The sequence below is a fragment of the Python bivittatus genome, unplaced genomic scaffold, assembly GCF_059951505.1.
Source record: "Python bivittatus isolate LINGU-HERP-01145 unplaced genomic scaffold, Pbiv_v1 ctg000660_np1212, whole genome shotgun sequence".
Classification (NCBI taxonomy): Eukaryota; Metazoa; Chordata; class Lepidosauria; order Squamata; family Pythonidae; genus Python; species Python bivittatus.
Window position 1 is genome coordinate 540145 of NW_028277092.1, and position 20822 is coordinate 560966.

The window sequence follows — 20822 nt, forward strand, 5'->3', positions numbered from 1 at the left end:
CACAATAGACTTAACCGTATAAGGAGCTAGGGTTTGCATTCACACAGCATCTCTGGTGAGATTTTCTCTGGTTTAGCATGCTGTATGGCAGTGTTTCTCAACCTTGGCAACTTTAAGAGGCATGGACTTCAACTCCCAGAATTCCCCAGCCAGCATGCTGGCTGGAGAATTCTGGGAGTTGAAGTCCATATAAAAGTTGCTAAGGTTGAGAAACACCGCTGTATGCTAACCCAGCCTTTTGGTTAATTTACTGCTCGGTCTAGGTGTGAGCTTATTTAATAAGTAGGTGCGGGGGGGGGGGGTGTTATGTGAAAAGCTTGGCTCTAGAAAGAGGTCCTAAACACTATGATGAAAGAGAATCGTTCAAAGCAGATTGAAGCGTGTGGGATGAAGGCAGTCTGTAAAACAACAGGTAAAAAATAAGGGGTCGGTCATTGGCACTGGGCAATTTGCAGGAGGGTAGAAGGGGTGTCAGGTTCCCAAAGCTTAGCAGCGTCAGCAACAAAATGATTCACATTCTGGGTTCCAGATCCTTTAATTCTCAGAATCTTTTGCACTTGGTGGATCCCAGCAGGGCTCAGGTAGAAAAGAAGGGGGTTCATCAGTCCAGAAGCGTGTCTACCCCAGCTTTAAGTAATCCATATTTAAATTAGCACCAATGTCCCCAATGGATTGCAAGCCAGCAAGTCACGTGACACCTTCTGACCAGCTGAAGTTTCTGAATCATGTTCAAAGAGGGGCCCCCAAAAGCCTTTTGTGGTAGGCCAGTTTGGAGATTGTTAACAGATGGAGGGAAAAAACGGTCCAGCAGCTCTAGCTAAACCAAGTTTTCCAAACTTGGCAACTTTAAGAGGGATGGACTTCAACTCCCAGAATTCCCCAGCCAGCATGGCTGGCTGGGGAATTCTGGGAGTTGAAGTCCACTCCTCTTAAAGTTGCCAAGTTTGGAAAACACTGAGCACTGAGAGATGCTCAGAAACCCAGGAGGGAGCATATCCATCTTCCTTATTTTGGTTGTGTCGCCCCTCTCGAGCGAGTGCTCGGTTGTGTCTTTTGTGGTACTTACCCCCTCCCTTTTAGCCTTTATTTTTGGCTCAGTTTCTTCACTTCTCTCTTTGGGCCACTTGCAACTGTCTAGACCTTGGTCCACTTTTAACCTCGAGAGCCTTTCGTACGCCACCCGCTCATGGCCCAGTTGACATTCCTGACATTTCTTTCTAAAGCTGCTCCAGATTTGGCCGCTGCTTAACTTGGGCTGTGCAAGACACCAGGCTTTGTGCATCGCATCCAGGGGTGCGCTCCAAAATGGGTGGAACCTGGACCCAAAGTCTGGGACACGCACGGGCTTTGGAGAGAGGAAACAGATGCCCCAAGCCCTTGCTCGGGTTGCCCTGAACCGGCCAAGCGGCGCGAAGCCGGCTGCCTCCTGGGGGTGGCGTGTGGTCCACGGCCCCCACACCTGCGTGCCTGCTCCACGGAGCTCTTCTTTCTCCTTTCAGGGGACCCTAGCCGCAAGGTCAGCTCCTTCAGCCAGAGGGGCGTTCTCAACTACGACACTTTCCTCTTGAGCACGGACGGTGCGACTCTGTACGTGGGAGGAAGGGACACCATCCTCGCCCTCGATATCACCAGCCCCCCTTCCATCAGGCTGAAGGGGGAGGTGAGTGGAAACTGGGAATTTGGAGGGGGGGAACCAGGAGGTTCCTGGTGAGGGCAGGGAACCTGGGAGGAGGCCCCAGTCTTCTGCTTGGGGACCGCTTTTGGGGAGGGGAAGGGAGGGGAGGGGAGGGGAGGAGACCCTGCTTTTCTGGAACGTGCCTCTGTTTCTCCTTCTCTCCTCACTTTCCATGGCCTTGTGTGTTGCAAGGCATCTTGTTGGCTGAGGCTTTGCAGTCCCAACATCTGGGTGGAGGAGGACAGTCCTAGACAATCGTAGGCTGAATGGCGGGTCTTCTTGGGGGCAGTCTGCCGACGGGCAGAGAGGTCCCTGCCTCCCCCTTCTCCAGGCGCCTTGCATGAATGATCCTGCGCTGCCTGTATCTCGTGTCATTTCGTTCTTTTGAAAACGGAAGTGCACCGTCTGCCATCTCGGGGGCCTCTTTCGACCGAAAGTGGAACTCTCTGGCTTGGTCACGTCCTGTTTCGGAGCGTGATAAAGATACCCGGCTGCCAAGTTTACACATCTATTTGGTGGAGAATGGTTTTTGTCCAGCTGCATCTGGGGTATTTGAACTAAACCAAACTGGTTCATGTGTGTGGCCCTTCGTAGTGGCTTGTTTTAACCATGGATGCTTGAATGAACCAGTCTTGGCTGAGTTTCCACATTGCGGCAAACCATAAACCTTTGTTTACCAACCACAACATCTGGATTCGCACAGCACAATGTTTTAACCCAGCCAGTTTCTTCTACAGCAGCCTGTCCAGTACCAGTTTCCGGAATAAGGAACTGTGCCATGCGCGTCACCAAAGGAGTTCCTTTTTTACTTTTTAAAGAGTGTTTTTCAGACATCATAGCATGGTGGCAGATCTGGTTGCATTCTATGGCTGGGTTCGCACGATGTACTTATGGGGGCCTTGTGATAAATTGTGGGATCAGGAAAGGGTAGTTTTAGCCCTACCCTCTTGGGCTGGTTAAAGGGCCTTCACGGTCCTCTGTTTCGTGGGTACACCATAACTCAGGGTTAAAAGCCTGCCTCCTTCCTTGCTCTGCGTCAGAAATAATGTCGACCAAATAAGGCTCCGGGATCTGTTTCAGAGCTTAATTTCTTTAGGCTGCCCCTCCAGTTGGCTGCGTGTTGCGGTGGGCGTGCCTGGTCAGCGGTCGCTGCTGTCCAGCGCCAGTTCAGCCTGGGCTGGTGGACCAGGGAAAGCGGGGACCGCTCTTATTTTTTAAAAATCAGCCTGCTGGTGAAATGGCAGACCTTTCCCTCTCCTTCCTCTTTCCTCTTTAAATTGGTCCCATAGAAATGACCTAAAAGCAAGGCGACTGGGGGGACAGGTGGCAGGGGTGGCTGGCAGGAGGGAAGGGAAGGGAAGGCTGCAAGGGCGGGAGAGGGAACGATCTGGTGCAAGGAGGCAGATTTGTGCTTGTGTGGGCGAGTTCGGCAAGGAGGCAAACCAGCCTCAAGCCTGTTCTGACAGCCACAAAGAAGAATTGGGGGGAAAACAGTTTTCTCCCTCCCGGCAGTCCCCTAAACTCTCCTTGAGTGCTGGCCCAAGGCATCTCTTTAGAGCAGTGTTTCTCAACCTCGGGACCTTTAAGATGGGTGGACTTCAACTCCCAGAATTCTCCAGCCAGCAGAGCTGGCTGGAGAATTCTGGGAGTTGAAGTCCACCCATCTTAAAGGTCCCGAGGTTGAGAAACACTGCTCCAGAGATATGCAGCTTAGGATCCAAAGCAGAAAAGGTGGTTCACAGGACTTATGGGCATGCTCAGTGCACCTGTTGGCACCTGTGTGAGGAAGCTTGCCTTTTGTAGGCTCCCCCAGCAGCTATTCGGTCCCAGGAAAAAGCTCTTTGGAATGCGTCGATGGCAGCCCGCTCATCTTAAAGTGGCTGAGGTTGAGAAGCACTGCTTTAGGCTGAGCTGAGCGCTGGGGGGAAATTCCCCCCAGTTTGGCCCTTTCCTCCTGCCATCTCAGCCAGAAAGGGGAAGGAATGAACTGGCGTGGCGCGCTGGTGAAACAGACGGGAGAGCAGCTCCAGGGCTGGGCAGGGGGTGGATCAGGCGAACGCTAAGGAGGGTGGGTGGCTGTGGGTCAGTCCCCCTCTCTCAGCCTAGAAAAGTGCACTGACCTCTCCAGGCAGTCGCCAGGAGTCAAAACTGACTTAAAAAGAAGGGGGAAAAGTTACTTCCCATCTGCAAGTTTCTGTTACTCATGCCCACGGAAAGCACGTGTCCTCAGAGGCCTGCCCGTGGGAAGGAAAGTGACTGGCGGGAGACTGCCAGTCTGGGGCCGGGCAGAACAGCTGACCAGCCTGGTTGCCGAAGCTTGGAACTGGGGCAGCGGCTTCTTCGGGCAACTCCTTCCCGCTGACACCAGCCTGGCCATGCAGAGTTGCCTCAAGTCACGTTCTCTGACCGCCTGCTTGCCCCGTGACCGAGTGGGGGGGGGGGAGAAAACACCCTCCACGTCCTGAAAGCATTCACACCTCCACATCTGGCGAAAGCTCCAGAGAACACGGTTGGGAAGCACTTCCTTTCCGGCCGGCGTAGATGTCGGGAGGGGGCTGCGAGGGGGTCCGCAGGGGATGGTCCAAGAAGTCAAGATGGCGGTACGACCAAAGCTTAGCCTGTTTTTTTTTTTAATGGGTGTCATGTGCCCTGATGGGTTTAGCTTGTGGTGCAAATGGGATCACTGTGGATAGCTGCAGTTCTGACACCGCTGGGTAGTTATTTATTTATTTTATTTATCTGTCGTATTTATATAGCCGCCCGTCTCACATAAAAGTGACTCTTGTGGGTCCTTGTGTGGGCGAGGCCCTGTGGTCACTCTTGTTTTCCAGAGTGTGGATCAGCGTTTCTCAACCTTGGCCACGTTAAGATGGGTGGACTTCAGCTCCCAGAATTCCCCAGCCAGCATGGCTGGCTGGGGAATTCTGGGAGTTGAAGTCCACCCATCTTAACGTGGCCAAGGTTGAGAAACACTGATCTAACCTTACAGTAAAGACAGAGCCAGGGCTCCTGGCTGGGCTTCTTGCGTGGACGACCTTGCAGCCCCCACAGCTGGCGTTCCTCCCGCGTCTCCAGAGCAGGCGGCCAGAATCCTCCGAGTCCCGGCTGATTCTCGTAATCCGCCTGGAGTCGCAGCTGGCCGCGTTGGTGGCTGAGGAGGAGGAAGAAGAACCACGCCGCACTTTTGCTTTCTGCCTCTTTCCCTTTTTTTAAGAAACCCACATCGGGCCTCTTCTCCTTTCCCCGCACTAGATCCCGTGGAGCCCCACTCCTGTGAAGAAGAGGGAGTGCGTCTTCAAGAAGAGAAGTAACGAGGTAAGTGGGGTGGGGGGAGCTCAGCCTCCTCACACAAGAAACTCAGTCTGCCCCCCGAAATGACGCATGATGCGGGTTCACCCGCTAGATTGAGCCCTAAACTAAGGAGGCTAGTTTGCAAAAAAAAATCCCCCCCAAACTTAACGTAGTAAATACTGAGCGCCAGGTCTTCAGTTCACCTGAGTGTGGGTTGTAGATCACCTTTCCTTCATCAGGGGCCCCTTGAGATGTTTGGACCTTTTCCGCCCAGAATTCTAAAGCCAGCATCGTCTTTGGTGAGCATTTGCTCTGCAGGATGGTCAGGTTCATAGCCAGTCACTTGATGGCATGGAGCCTTTGCTTTGCACTCTAGTCCAGGGTTTCTCAGCCCTGGCAGCTTGAAGATGTGTAGACTTCAATTCCCAGAATTCCCCAGCCAGCATGCTGGCTGGGGAATTCTGGGAGTTGAAGTCCACACATCTTCAAGTGGCCAAGTTTGAAAAACACTGGTGTAGATGAAGGTTACGATTAATACTCTTATTAATCCAATATATAGCCTGCCCCTTTGCCTCAAGAGCACTAAATTTAGATTGGCAGGATTCTGAAAAATCACCTTTGTTTGAGATATTTGATACAACCCTTCTTCTTCTCTTCTCGGTATTGCTATATAAGATTGAGGTGGCACAGAGATGCTTAGAAATCAGGCTTTAGATATGCCAAGGCTGCACACTCCTGAGGAAAGTGTTAAATAAACAAATGGAAGATAGAATCTGGAAATAATCATACTGAAAGGTTACAGAGAAATGGGAGGGCTGATTTTTTTAAGCACATTTCCCACTATCTCTGCTTCTTACCCATCAGTTCTAGTGGGTGGGTGTGCTGAGCAAAATTTAAATGGGAATTGAATTGCCCCCCCCCCATTCTTTTTCTGCAGACGGAATGCTTCAACTTCATCCGCATCCTAGTTCAGCTGAACGAGAGCCATCTTTATACGTGTGGGACCTACGCCTTCAGCCCCACGTGTGCTTACGTTGTGAGTTCCATTACCCCTCCGTGCATCTCCCTGAAGCAATCAATTACAATCACTTACAAAGGAGGTCCCTAATTAATCACAAAGCTCTTTATTTATTTATTTTCCATCTAAGTCCTTCAAAATCCAGAGCAGAAGGAAGACGGGTTCACTTCTCTTTGTGGGGAAGGCATCCGCGTTTACCCCATGCAAGGTTTTCCCCCCTGGGGTCTCCTGGGTCAGCCTTGAAATGCAAGAAATGCCATTAAGACGATTGTTTCATGGAAATGTTTGGGTCTGCATCGCTCCAGTATAACTGACCCAGGAGCACAAATGGGTTTGATTCCCGGGCGGAGGAGCAAGGTTTGAGAGCAGGGTTAGTTCAGGGCAGGAGTGTGCCCTTCTGTGGCCGAGGACTGCCCTTGGGCTTCGACTGGCGTGCCAAGGGCTTTGTGCCAGGGTGGTGCCAGGGTCAAGATGTGGGGGAGCCCAGTTCAGAATTGCTCAGTACGACTGATACTATTGTTCCCCGTGGATTTCACGGTTTCCCTTCTGTCCCATTCAAGATTGCAAGGTGGTTGCAACCTTTGGAGATCCGTGCAGGCGCGTTTAAGAATTTGGGTGGGGGGGGATGTGCAGCACTGGAACCCCAGGTTTTGCACCCACAGCTGAGAAGCTGAGCTCAACCAAGCAACCCTCCCCAGTGACCTTCACTGCCCAGCAGGAAGTGAAAGGCGAGTCCGTCTCTCTCAGCCTTGGTCTCCCGATCCATCATTTGAGCAGTCGGGTTGCTCTCAGAGCAGTTTGTCCTTTTAAAAAAGCCAAGTCCACATGGTTGAGCAGTACTGGATTAGGAGATCCAAGTTTAAAGATTGCCCAGTTGTGGTCTTGAGCACTTCCCCTCCCTCGCCCCACTCCTGTGTTGTAGGCTGGTCTGTCTTGCAGGTCGGTTGAGAAGTGTGTATGAGTAGGGGGACATGTGGAAGGCAGGCGGGGTCTCCCCTGCCTGCATTCTGCTCTTGGGAGATTTTTCTTCACTTCCTTTCCTTTCTTTGCCTTGCCAGGATGCAGAAAATTTCACGCTGGTAACGGATGCAAAAGGTCAGCCGCTCCTCCAGGAAGGCAAGGGGCTCTGCCCCTTCGACCCTCGGCACCAGAACACAGCTCTCATTGTGGGTGAGCCAGACCAGGGAATTGGGGGGGGGGACGGGGGGAGTTCCACCTCTCACATGTCCGCCTAGGAAGAGCGATGGAAGAAGATGAAGGAAGCATGGGAATATGTAGGCAATGGCCCAGTTTTTATGATGGGTGCCCTGGGAGTGGGTATTAATCATTCCAAACAGCTTTCCCCAACCAGCTGCCCCCCAGAGGAGTTGGTCTTCAGCTCCCCAAATCCCAAGGCGGCAGTCCCAGGGATTCTGGGAGTTGTAGTCCACCCCATCTGGGGGGCACCAGGGTGGGGAGGCTGTCGTTCCGTAAGTTGACTTGGCAAGACTTTCCGCCACGGGGTGCTGTAGCATCAGCCCAGGCGTGTCGTAGAGAAGAGGCATCCGTGTCTGGCCCGTTCAGCGGTCGAGCCTTGCGAGGTTGCCTTGGGGGAACCACGAAGTCTCAGTTTCTGGGCCAAGCGGGCCCTTATTCCAAGCCGCAGCAGGCAGAGTTGTTCGCGCGCTTTTGAGATCAGCTGCCAAGGCATAAACGGGGGGTGGGAGGAGAGAAGGGGATCCTGCCATTACGATCAGAGTCTAAGATGGAACCAGCTTCCTTGGTTTGGAGGCCCTAACTCCAACATGTTTTAGTGGCTTGTTTTATCAGCTGCTGTTTTGTTTTTTCCTCTTGTTTATAATTATTTATGACCAACTGAATACGCTTCTACATACTGTTTCTCAGAGGAACGTAATAATGCGTTTCATTTGCAAGTTTGGATATCCTTTATGAGACATGGTTTTGTTTTTGAAAGCTGCCTTGCTTGCGTTCCAGTTAGCTGCATTCAGGGAAGTTTTGTGATGACCAAAAGGGGGCAAAGGGTTCCAGGGCGCAGGTGGCACCATCTCATGTTCTGCTTCCACCCCACCCAGATGGCGAACTTTACACGGGCACCATGAATAACTTCCAGGGAAACGAGCCGGTCATCTCTCGGACCCTGGGCAGCCGGACCGTTCTGAAGACCGACAGCTTCCTTTCCTGGCTGCACGGTGAGAGGAGCAGCAGGGCAGGGGGAGGGGTCTTAGCCCTTCCCACAATTTCCCCATCCACCGGGGACTGGCTGTTGCCTTGGCAACCAAGACACGGTGGGTATCAGGAAAAATGCATCTCCTAAGCAACGGATGCTCCTGTGGGGGTCCGAGCCGGTGTGTGTGTGCGTGTGTGTCACAAGAACCTGACTCCCTGCTTTTTGCACAGATGATGCTGTGTTTGTGGCCTCTTTCAACATCCCGGGACCCCCTGATGATGAAAAGGTCTATTTCTTCTTTGAAGAGACAGCCAAGGAGTTTGATTTCTTTGAGAAGCTGACTGTGTCCAGGGTGGCTCGCGTCTGCAAGGTGAGGCATTTCCCAGATCAGAGGCATTTGCGAGCCAAGTCTCGATCGTGTGCATCTGCAGAGAGCATTCCCCAGCTGGGAGCAGGGGCTAAGGTTTAATGTTAAGGTTGGAACCAAATGCACCATCAGAAAAAGCCAAAGCGTTTTTATTTCAAATAAACAGGGTAGAGCTCTCTAGCAGACAGCAAGATTTTTTTTTCTGGTTTTCTAACAATACTAGAAAGGTGTCTAGTATTGTTGGTATACTAGTAGATAGTATTTTACTAGACAGTAACATCATCCCAGTGAAGTAGATGTTCAGGAAGTGCAGAATTAATCTGGAGAATCCACTGTCAAGTAAGATAGTTTTTTAGTCTTGCCTTCAGAAGGAAGATCTGGCCGGTCGTCCTGGAGGCAAGATGGTCAGACGTGGGCTACTCCACTGGCTTTGCAAGGAGGGCTGGGGGACGGCTCTGCCTCATTCTGGAGGGGAGCACCCAGTGGGGTCCTCTGAAGCCTAAACAAGACGTTGCATAGCACTGGGCCGAGGAGAAACCCGCAGGGCAGGGGCTTTCAAACTCTTTTAGGTCAGGGAACCTGTTAAGAAAAAGATTCCAGGACCCCTGATCAAGAGGCAAAGCCCTAGCGATGGACCATTTGTGGGTTTTCTCCTGCAGTCTCTCATGGAACTCTGGATTGCGTAGAAGGCAGTTTGGAAAACCCTGGTTTAGTGGATTTCTGCACTGAGCAGAGGGTGGGGCTAAGTGACTATTCGGTTCCTTCTAGAGCAGTGTTTCTCAACCTCGGAACGTTAAGATGGGTGGACTTCAACTCCCAGAATTCCCCAGCCAGCCATGCTGGCTGGGGAATTCTGGGAGTTGAAGTCCAGCCGTCTTCAAGTTGCCAAGGTTGAGAAACACTGCTCTAGAGATATGCAGCTAAGGATCCAAAGTGGAAAAGGTGGTTCAGAGGACTTGTGGGCACGCTCAGCACACCTGTTGGCACCTGTGTGAGGAAGCTTGCCTTTTGTAGGCTCCCCCGGTAGCTGTTCAGTCCCAGGAAAATACTCTTTGGAATGAAGGAAGCACGAAGGATGGCCGTCCTTTCCCGTTCACGCCTTCGGGTGGGGCGTGTAAACTGCACGGAGCGTGTCATCCTGTGGACCCAGGACGCCGGCCTTCTCAGCAGCTGTGACCGTCCTGTGGCATCACCACGTTCTGAGGCCTGCTCTGCTTTTGTGAAGCTACGAAAAGCTGCCCTTTCAGCAGGCCTGGAGGGGTGCAGGGGAGATAATCTATCCCCGATTATGGCCAAGTGGGTTTCCTCCCCCAGCATGCTGTGTTTGTTTTGGCTATTTGGTGGTGGTTGTCCTCCTCCGGATTATTTTTATTCTGTTACTTTAACCCTAAGATGTAAGCCTCCCATATGGTGATTGAGGCAGAAACAAGTTTAAGTACAAAAAGGAACGAATGCTAAGGCTATGAATTCATAAAAATAGGGCTTTAAAAGCGAGTCCAAAACCTTTTGACTGATGGTGTGAAATGCCTTGATGGCCTGGCTGACCCGTACATTGGTCAACCAGTGGCCTCCAGGAGGTGCGCCATCAAGTCGCTTGCCAGGGAGGGGACCTGTGGCCGGTGAGCAGGTCTGAGGCAGTTGATGTCTTCCATACGGTCAGCCAGTGGGGACGGGAGCTGAGGGGCACCCTTTAAGTAGGCTGCTTGTCCTTTTGGGAAGGTCTCCCCAAAAACATAGATGGACTAGCATTCACACGATATGCTAGACCAGTATTTCTCAACCTCGGCAACTTTCAGAAGTGTGGACTTCAACTCCCAGAACCCCCCAGCCAAGTTGCTGTGGTTGGGAAACACTGGGCTAGATCGTCAGCCTGGGTGGGCAACCAACAAGGTCTGGGTTCACGTTGTATGTTCTGCTCAAACCAGTAAATTCTTCGCTTAAGGTGATGGCTTGATTCACACAAAATGCTAAGACAAGGGCGGGATACCCACAACCCCTTGAAACCCAAACTGCCCACCTCCATTTTAATTCTACTACGTTGTGTGAACCCAACCAAGGCTAGCTGGGTCGCCCAGTTCATAAGCGGGTCTTTGCTTCCTCTTTCTCCGCAGAACGACGTCGGAGGAGACAAGGTGCTCCAGAAGAAGTGGACCACCTTCCTGAAAGCCCAGCTCTCCTGCACCCAGCAAGGGCGGTTTCCGCACACCGTCATCCAGCACGTCTTTGCTCTCCCGCAGCCGAGCGGCGGCACCCTCTTCTACGGGGTCTTTGCCTCTCAGTGGTAAGGGGGTGGAACTGTCTGCACAGAGGGCTGGATTGGCGAGGGGGCAGAGGTTGCCCTTGGGGCCCAGGCCTGATTCCGCAGCCTGCCCGAGTAAGAACGTGGGAGCACGCAGCATGCTTTGGATTCGAGGGGTGCAGCCGGCCTGTTTACTCCTTGCAGGCAGGGCGGGAACTTTGGCAGCTCAGCGGTCTGTGCCTTCAGCCTGGAGGCCATCCAAAAGGCCTTTGATGGGAAGTACAAAGAGCTGAACAAGGACTGCTCCCGATGGATGACCTACAGTGGCCCGGCCATGGAGCCCCGACCTGGCAGCGTGAGTGCCCCCTCTGTGTTCTCAGTCTGGTCGCCAACGGGGGCCAGCAGGGGATGAGTGGCAAAGTGTTGGAGCGGCACAGAAGGGGAGGGCCCGGTGGCCGATTGTGACCTGCTCCCAGATCCCGGGAGAGCAGCGAAATTGAGCGGTAGGACTCCCTCCCGATCTTTCCAAACGTTGTTTTTCCCCCTAGTGTTCTGTTGGCCCCTCTTCAGATAAAGCCCTCACCTTCATGAAGGACCACTTCTTGATGGATGAGAAGGTTGCACCAATCAATAACCAACCTCTGCTGGTGAAGGACAGCGTGAAGTACACCCGTATTACAGTTCACCAAACTCAGAAGGCCTGTGGGGCTCCCTGCACGGTCCTGTTTCTGGGGACAGGTATGGCTCCGTCCACCCTTGTCAAATGTGGAATGATGTTTTGAACCCTGCCCCTTGGGTGATGAGCTGCAGTGGGTTGGCTTTGGGGTTTTTTTGCACTTTTTAAAAATCAGCTAAATACAAAAGATAAAAAGAATCCACAAAATGATAAAAGAAGAAAAAAGAAAGTTAAAAAAAGAAGCAGAAACATAGGGGGCATATATTCACGTACATATACAAAATTGCGCAATAAACATTTCAGTGAATGGAAGCCGTAATCCGTTACATCATCCATAGCTAATCTGCGTTGATCAATTCTGCAGACCACTGGATAGTTGGAGCCATAAATATGTTTTTCTGAGGCTGAACAAGGTCTTTTAGCTGTAAGTAAGGTGCAGAAAATCCATGTCCTGATGTCAACTCCCACGTGATAGGAATAAACTTCAAAAGAATGTGAACTGAATCTCAAAGTTGAGTTAGTGAATGTAATCACTTCTTTCTCAACTGGCCCAAGTCATCCAGGGAGCTGCTGTGGCAGAGGACGGTCTTGAAATTTGGCCTTCCCAGCCCTAATCTGGCACTGAAGCTGCAGCACACCGGCTTTTAATCAGACATCGCCAAGGACATCCTAGACCAGGGTGGGCAAGCTGCCACGTGTGGCCATTGGCTTCGTTCGTTTGATTGCCAGCGATGGTTTGAGATCTTTTGCAAGAGTGATTTATCCTTTTGCAAAGCCTGCTCCCTGTGGGAGGGGAAGAGAGAGAAGCGGCCAGAAGGAGAGAATAGAAGAATAAAAATGTGTATCTTGAGAAAGAAAATAGGACCCCCCCCCCACCATTCTTTGCTTAGGAGTCACCCACTGCTTGTTTTGTAAGTTCATCTCCCACCCCCACCCACCCCTTGGGTAAGATCTCCTTTGCTCTCAAAATTTGGCCAAAATCATTGGATTGGGGGCAGGCTGAGTGGGAGCCCCCCCTCTGCCCCCCTCCTCTGACCGGCAGCTCACGATCTGTGCTTCGTCCCCTGCAGACAAAGGCTTCCTTCACAAGGTTGTGGTGGTGGGCCACGAGGCTCACATCATCGAGGAGATCCAGCTCTTTGAGAAGCCGGAACCTGTCCAGAACCTGCTGCTGGTTCCTGAGAAGGTGGGTCCTTGTGTTGGGAGCTCGTAATCAGCTGGGGATGGCAGCATTTTTAATTTGTGGGAGGTGGAGCTCTGTTGTGGCCCCTTTTTCTGGCCCAACACTCCCTCTAAGACTCCCAGTCAGAAAAAATGTGAAAAGAGCAGCTGGCTGGAGCATAATCTCTAAACCAACATCTGAGATGGCACTGCTGAAATGGGATGGTGTAATTTTTTTGCTTTCCTTTTTTTAACCCCAAAATAAGCTCCCTCCACTTCATCCCAAACAGTAATGAAATATTGAAGAGTGCAGGACTAAGGAGTGATCCTTGCGGCACCCACTTCATACTTGTAATTTGATGGGCGCTTTTGCCTTTGATGTGCACTCTGTGTGTGTGATTTTCAAAGCAACAAAGTCACCTACTTCAAGGTTTTCAGTTGGATTCTCTGGAGTCACAGGGTTCCTCAAGATCTTGAATGAGGTCTGCAGGACTAAGGGAAAAAAGAAATCCCTCTCTGTAAGGGACTTATAACTCTCCTGTTATTACTATGTCTCTCCTCTCTGAAAGTGCTGTAAACTGGTCCAGATCTTCTGCCCCGTTGGAGGGCTTATGATATCCTTGTGATCAATCTTTGTGGCTTCCCCTTCTTGGTGTCCTTACCCGGAAGCTCTTGGCCGAACCCTCCTGCTCAGATTCTGGATCTCTAAAGATGCCCGCGCTCCCTTTACATTTCAGGCCTCTCTGAATAAGTTGGACCTTTCTATCCCCGCACTCAGGAATGGCTCCCAAATCACGTTCATGCTCCTGCATGGAGACTTCGAGTTCTTCCAGACACAGTCACATAACGTGTCCTATTCATGTATTTATTGGGTGCTTTTATTTATGCACCTGCCTTCTATCTTCTGGGTGAGTTCTTGTGACTCTCCTGCCTCTAGAAGCACTTCCCGGGTCTGATCCACCTTCCATGGTAAGTTGGGTGGTGGAAAGGTTTTCCCTGATCCCTTCTCCTTCCCCTGAGTGCCCAGGAGAGCATTCAGCTTGTATTTGCAACATGTGGTCTTTGTGGATTAAAACAAAGAACTCATGAGACCGGTTTCCTTCCACATCGTAAGGAAGAGAACCGTTCTCATGAGTTGTTTGTTTAGAGAGAGAGGGGAGAGCAAGGCCATGACAAGATTCAGGAGGATGTAACCGCTGGAACAAGGAGCAGGAACCAGCAAGTTGAAATTCAGCAGGCACAAGTGCAATACCCAACATCTGGGTAGAAAAAAATTAAAGGCACAAACATACGTTGTGGAGGGACAGCCAAGAGGCTCTGGGTGTCTTCGTGGATCACAGGTTGACCACGGGCCAACAGTGTGACGAAGTTCTCCCCAAAAGCAGGTGAGCTCCCTGATTCCGTCAAGGGAAGGCAGGAAGAAGCGGCCGGGTGACTTTGGGCCAGTCCCTCTCTCTCAGCCCAGCTCACCTCACAGGGTGGTGGTTGTGGGGAAAATAGGAGGAGGAAGGAGGATTAGATATGTTCACCGCCTTGAGTTATTTATAAAAAACAATAAAGGTGGGATAAAAAATCTTTTTTTTAGATTTTTTATCCCACCTTTATAATTTTTTAATAAATAATAAAGGCAGCCACTGCTCCTCTCTATTCTGCTTTGGTCAGACTGCACTAGAATAGTGCCTCTGGTTCTTGGCACTGTGTTTTAGGAAGGTCACTGACTAACCGGAGCATGTCCAGAGGAGAGAGGTCAAGGCGTTAAGGGGCCTGGAAGGAAGAACTTAACTGGAACATTTGGAGGTGTCGGGGGTGTTTCACATAGAGGGGAGAAGATTATGGGGAGGCATGGTATCAAGTATCTGAAGAGCTGTTGGTAGAAGATGGGGCAGAATTGTTCAGAGATGTTCGAGGACAGGAGAGAAAACAATGGATATGAATTAAGAGGAATTACATTTTGGCTGGGGATCAAGAAGCATTTCTTTATGGTAAGAGCTGTTCAGCAGTAGAACAGATTACCTTAGGACAGTGTTTCTCAACCTTGGCCACTTTAAGATATGTGGACTTCAACTCCCAGAATTCCCCAGCCACATATCTTAAAGTGGCCAAGGTTGAGAAACACTGCCTTAGAAGATAGTGATCCCTCCTTGGCAGGAGATGTTTGAAGAGCAGCTAAATGGGCATCTGTCAAGAAAGTGGATGAGTTGACCTCCAATGTCCCTTAAGAATATAACCCTTAAATGCTGTGATTCTTTGACTTGGAAGGGTGCAGTGCTGGCACTCAAATTGCTTTCAAGATGCTTGCAGGTTGACCTCTTTAGGATTTGCTGCAGAATCTTCCCCGATCTTGCTCTCCGACTAACCACTCTGTAGCTCGCTGGATCTTTCCATCCTGTCTCCAGACCCTCCTGAACCTTCTCTGGATCATGTCGTTCCAAGGGGACATTTCAGCGGTTTCTGAAACTGAAAGCGGTTAGCGATGTTCCGGGGGTGGTTCGGTTGCCAAACAGCTGTATTTCCTCTGGAATGCCCTGTCCGGGGCGCCTGAAATCCCCTCTGGTTTGGAGGATTTAGTTCCAGAAACCCTGGATCTGTCCTGGAACAGCACGGTCCAGAGGGGAGATGGAAAGTTTGGGATTTCTCTGGAATGTTTGGTTCCTAAATCAGCCCCTGATCTCAAGCGTTGGCCTCTTGTTTCTTTTGCTTCCGATGGGAAACCTGCAGGAAATCACTCCACCAAGGGTCTGGGGGGTGTGGGCGGCTCACGCCGTCTTAGCAGATTTCCTAGCCCTGCACCCCAGCTCAGCCAGAGCCGTGCAGGGGGCAGCCCACACATGCAGCCTCCAGCGGTTGTTTACTTGAAGCTCGTAAGCCCCAGAGCAGGTCTGGAAACAAAGCCACCCACCACTGCCAGCACAGTGGCACAGGACAAGATGGTGCTGTTTTGCAGAAAAGGGGCACTAAAAAAAGCTAGCGTACTCTTCTACCGATTCTCTTTTGTTTCGTTTTATGGTTTAGTCCTTCAGCCTATCCAAGAAGCCTTGAGGTCTGCGTAACGTGCAGGTTCATTTAAATGTAGCTGAATTCATGAGATAACGCATGGGTAATTTTCTCTCTCTTTTTTTAACACCAAGGCAAATGATTATACTTCACAGCAGTGAATTTAAGTTACCGATTTCCTGGAGGAAGGAAGATTCCGTTTTTGCCAGAATGGATTTTCCTCTTCCCGAAGAATGACGCCTAGCGCCTCTCCCTGCTTTCCTAGGGGATCCTGTACGTGGGCTATTCCAAAGGTGTTTTACAAGTCCCAGTGGCCAACTGCAGCGTGTACAGCACCTGTGCCAACTGCCTGTTAGCGCGCGACCCGTACTGTGCCTGGGATCGACACTCCTGCAGAGCTGTTTGGGACGACCCCAGCAATAGGTGAGTGGTGGTGGGGTGGAAGCACCCGCCTACGAGAGGGGAGGAGAGGGCAGTGGGGGTGGTAGTTCATCGTGCCTAGAACTACGGGATTACCAAGGACCATGTTTGATTTGGGTCCCCTTGATTTCCTTGTCCTTGAACCTCCTGGCAGTGGAGATCCTCACTTGTAGAAGTTAGCGGGTGGCCCTTGCTTGGGGGTGGGGGCCCTTGCCGTGGTGGCACCCGGTCTCTCTCACTAGCTATGCATGCAGTTTCTTTTACTGAGGTTAATTAGCATAGCAGAGAAACCGCACAGCCAGGGTGGAGAGTCAGGAAGGGGACCTTGATGGAGAGACGCGGGCGCTGTTGCCCTGGCAGAAACATTTTGAAGGTCCAGAGCAGCCGGAAAGCATTTGGAAGCGGCTCCAGCAGACCCCTCAATGTGCTGGAGGGGGAGGAGGCCCAGCAGCAATCCGGCTTGCGGGATTCCCTGGCTGGAACCCATCTCCATAAAAGTGGTCTTGGCCTTCCTGTGGGGCTGACTTCCTGGCCTGGTCTACTTCGTGGGGCTGACAGACAGGCTTGCGTGGGTGCACCTGGAAAACAGCTTGGAGGCTGCCTCCGTGCCAAGATAGGGGCAAGCCAAAGGGTGGGTTCAGGGTCTCGGTCCGACCGCCAAAGCGTTGCCCGCTTTCGGTTAGCAGGTTGTGCAGGGGAGCCCTTGGCCAACCCCGCAGGGCCCCTCTTACTCTCGCCCACGTCTTCCTTCTAGGAGTGACTGGCTGCAGGACGTTGAGTGGGGGAAGGCGGAGGCCGCATGCCAGCGCCACAGTGGGAAGGGACGAGCCGTGCCAAGGTCGAAGAACGACTCTGATGGCATCCAGCTGAAAGGTTGAGTACAGTCAGCGGGCACTGAGGAATGGCTTTTGTTCCCGCGGGACCCAAAGGCCTTGTACTCCAAGGCTGCCCCAGGGCTGGGCGCCGAGGCCCTGACAGATCTGCCCCTGCAGCCCTTGGAAGAGCAGGGGATGGAGCGCGCGGCCCGGGGAGGAATATCTGGCCTCGGGGCCAGGGTGACCTTTAGGGTTAGGCACTCACTTTTTTCACTTCCAGAAACGGGAGAGATGCCTCACTCTGTTTCTCTAAGCTCTCTTTTTATCCCAGTACGGTGGCGGAGGGGATCTGCAGCAGGAAGGGCACCCGGCCCCTCTCTCCACCTCGGGGAGGCTGATCCCCAGGCAGTAGAGCCGAAGGAGCTTTCTGACGGGGTGGCCTTTCGCACAGCCGGCTGAAGTGGGTCCGTGGAGCGCAGCTGCTTTGGACCTTCCACAGCGTCCTCCTCTGCTTTCCTCCTGTGCAGTGCTGACCCGTCCGCTGAATTCCATCGTGCGGCTGCCCTGCCCGCGGGTGTCTGCCCTGGCCAACTACTCCTGGAGCCACCCAGAGGGGAACCCCCCACCGCAGGAGGGGCTGGTTGTCCCAGACGACGCGGGACTGCTCGTTTTCGTGCACAGCCAGACGCTGGGCAAGTACGAATGCTGGGCCCATGAGAACGGCTACCAGCACCGGGTGGCGTCGTACGAGGTGCGCGCCGACCCCTCCTCGGACAGAGCCAGCGGCGCCAAGGGGGTCCTGGAGCATCAGGCGGTGCCGGTGGGGGAGTGGCGCTCCTACTGGGTCCAGTTCGTGACTGTGACGGTGCTGCTCTCCATGGCCTTGACGGTGGCGATGGTTCTGGCGTTCTTCTCCTACCACGACAAGCTGAAAGCCAAAAGCAAAGTACAGGGCTGCAGCGCTCCTGAATCCGGCAGGACCCTGGGGCAGGAGAAGGTCCCCCTCAACGGCAGCCAGAGCCCCCTGGGAGACAGGGAGCCCCAGACGCAGGGCCCTTTGCAGGAAGCCGCCGGCGGGGCCAAATCCTGCTGCGTCCAGCTGGAAGGCAGGATTCAGGACGTTGATACAGACAACAACCGCCTGGACTGCCGCCTCGTGAACGGGGAGGACACCCGAGCGACTGCAGCCGCGGGGGCCATTTAGCTGGGTTTGGCCGGGAGCAGCGGCTTCGCGGGCGCTCGGGTGAGAACCAGAGGCCTTGTGCGATTGCTCCCAAACACCGCTGGAAGGCACCCAGTTACCTCCGGTGTCCGTTTTTAAATGTCGTCCTTAGTTGTGTTTTGTACGATGCCACCTAAGCCGCGAAACCGAAGCTGGGGGTCTGGATGGGTTCCTACTGCTCCCGAGCCCTTGGCTTCTGCCTCCTCCTCCGTAGCAGCTCCACCGCCCTCTGCTTCCTCGTGGCCAAACCTGCAAAACGTTTGCAGAAATCAGAGGAAAAACAAGCCTGGTCTTGAGAGCTTGGAGAGGCAGGGAGCCGTGCCACTTGGCCCCGGCCATTGGCCTCCGTGCCCAGATGCCCTGGGACGTCCTTGGGGAGCCCCAGGAGGGACAAGGCAGGTCCAGAGGCGGATTCCTCCAGAGAAAGAGGGCTGGCTGCCCTGGAGCAGAAGTGGGGTGGCACCACCACCTCTGCCTGGTCTTCAGGATTGGGGCCGCGCTTGTTTCTCTGGGGTGATCAGGCTCTTGGAAGGGGGAGAAGGCCAGGTCCCCTTTCACCGGCCCTTCCGCTCCACACCTGGCGAGAACCGCTGGAAGGCTGTTCTGATGAAGGGCCGGCTCATTGCACCAGCAGCAGCACCGTTACAGTGCTGGCCCACGAAAATCCACGTCCTGCTTTGTGGGTTGGCATCTGTCTCCCTCCGCACAGTTGTCCTGTTCTGCATTTCATCAAATGGTTGTTTTTTGGCCATGGGGGAAAAGCAGCAGCTGTGCGGGGTCCAAAGCAGTCCCCTGCCCACAGCTCCCTGGCCCTGGAAGGGTCGTGTCTGCCCTCTTTGGCTCCTTGCCTGGCATTCCCACGTAACCTTGGCGGCCATTGAGATGAGAGCCTTGATTTTCCCAAGATGGAAACGGATTCTTCCGAAGGCCGAGTCCTTTACAGCGCTGCGTTTCTCATCCTCTCCCCCCCAGCCCCAGGGTTCCTCCTACAGGTTTAAGAGGTCAGATTTCAGACGCTCCCTTTCTGCCAGCGATGTGCTGATGAGCCGCGCTGGGCAGGAGGCGGTCCTCCAGCCTGGCTGCCCTCTGCAGCGGCGGCCTGCAGCTCTGTGCCCCTTTGTAATCTGTGTTTTGCCCGGTGCCTGGGAGGAGGTGGGGGCTGGAGGGAGGGGGCCGGATTGTCGGCTTTTCCAAGAGGCAGACACGCTTCTCGCTTGTCTCAGAGTTAGCAGAGGGGAATCCGTTGGCTGCAAGAAAGTCTCCTTCAGGGTCTGCTTTGGACCAAGGGTGCTTTAGTGGATTCACCCGGCCTCCTTTCTTGCTCGCAGCCTCCCCTCTTTTCCCCATTTCTTTTCATCTCCAAAATATCTGCTGGGGAGGAGATGGCATGGCTGCACAGGGGCTTCTTGTAGGGAGCACTACTCTAGGTTTAATCTCTGCCTGGATCTGTGTTTCTCAACCTCGGGGACTTTAAGAGGTGTGGACTTCAACTCCCAGGATTCCCCAGCCAGCTGTGCTGGCTGGGGAATTCTGGGAGTTGAAGTCCACACCTCTTAAAGTCCCCGAGGTTGAGAAACAGTGGCTAGGTGACACTTTCTATTTCTAACGGTTGCAGCTGCTGCCCTCTAGTGAATAAAATGGCGATTTTATTAATAACATTAATAAAATTGGTCCCTGCCTGGCGTTGGAGAACTCGGCAGCTGCATCCCCACCAAAGGCACGCAGAATGCATCGTTCCTGGTGTTTATAAGCCACGTCCCTTGTTGCTGGTTTCCATTAAGTATTATTTGAACAGAAGACCCCTGGGGGCCCCTTGGTTGCCGAACTGGTGGGAGGGAAGCGGCTGGGGAAGACCTCTGCCCCCCCCCCAAGGCGGTTTCACACGATATTCTGCCGAAACTCCGGGTCTGTGTTCCTCTGGGGGCTCAGCGCTGTGCGAGGAGGATCGCAGGAGTCTGCCTTTGTACAAAACGGTTTGTATCTCATCTGCTTAAAGACCTGCCCGTGACAATGTGAGGTGTGAAGAGGACCCGAATCGCAAAAGCTGCCCCGGGTCCTTGGTAAACACGTGGTGTGTGCATGTGTGTGTGTTTCTCCTGTCTTGGTGTGCAAGAGCGTGATGTTTTTAATCGTGGCGTTGGAGCAACACGCCTCCCCAGAAGAACAAAGTTGGTGCTCAGTTTCAGTTAAAGAAATTATCCGTATCTCACCGGCCTGTTTGCCGCCCTCTAGTTGTGAACACTTTTGAGAGGAAGAAGGAACATCTGGAAAGAGGAGGACTTTTAAGAAATGGGTCAGACTGTGCACAGAAGGGAAGGGGGTGCAAGCTTCTCCCTCTACCCCGGCCTTTCAAGAAAGGGCAGCCTGTGCACAGCTGCAGAAACGGAAGGGGACAGTCTCCTTGCTGCCGCACTGATGCAAAGGCGACCTGCTGCCGGTGAATGTTTGAGAACAGAAGGGGAAGGCTCCTCTCCGCCGGGCTGCCACAAGTTGGACGATCTCGGTGGCGCGGTGCGGCTGGCAAAGGAAAAAAGGAGAGACGTTGCCGGGCGCCGAAAGCAGGTGGCTCGCATTGTGCTGTTGCTCCGCGGCTGTGTCCGGTCGAGGCGGCCCGAAGCCCTCCGTGGCCCCCCAGAAGGGCGCCCGTCCGGCTCCGTTTCCGCTCGCCGGGGCTCGGCTGCCCCGGCCTCTGTCTTTCCCTCTCCCGGAAGAGAGACGCTGTAAATCGTTGTGTTTCTACGGACGTTTGCATTAAAGAGAGTTGTGCCGTGTCCGCT

General features: G+C 53.0%; 1 protein-coding gene across 5 annotated transcripts in view; it reads left to right on the plus strand.

The window, feature by feature from the left end:
- Positions 1-19543, plus strand: part of SEMA4A (semaphorin 4A) — a 62250-nt gene extending 42707 nt beyond the window's left edge. For all 5 annotated transcript variants that reach the window (XM_088151148.1, XM_088151151.1, XM_088151146.1 and 2 more), the window contains 13 exons: positions 1500-1660; positions 4928-4990; positions 5904-6002; positions 7043-7154; positions 8057-8173; positions 8382-8521; positions 10630-10799; positions 10962-11112; positions 11306-11495; positions 12504-12619; positions 15854-16011; positions 16763-16881; positions 17351-19543. In XM_088151148.1, coding sequence (XP_088007274.1) covers positions 1500-1660; positions 4928-4990; positions 5904-6002; positions 7043-7154; positions 8057-8173; positions 8382-8521; positions 10630-10799; positions 10962-11112; positions 11306-11495; positions 12504-12619; positions 15854-16011; positions 16763-16881; positions 17351-18027 — 2273 coding nt within the window. In that variant the 3' untranslated portion in view covers positions 18028-19543. The remainder of the gene's footprint in view (positions 1-1499; positions 1661-4927; positions 4991-5903; positions 6003-7042; positions 7155-8056; positions 8174-8381; positions 8522-10629; positions 10800-10961; positions 11113-11305; positions 11496-12503; positions 12620-15853; positions 16012-16762; positions 16882-17350) is intronic.
- The last annotated feature ends 1279 nt before the right edge of the window (positions 19544-20822 follow it).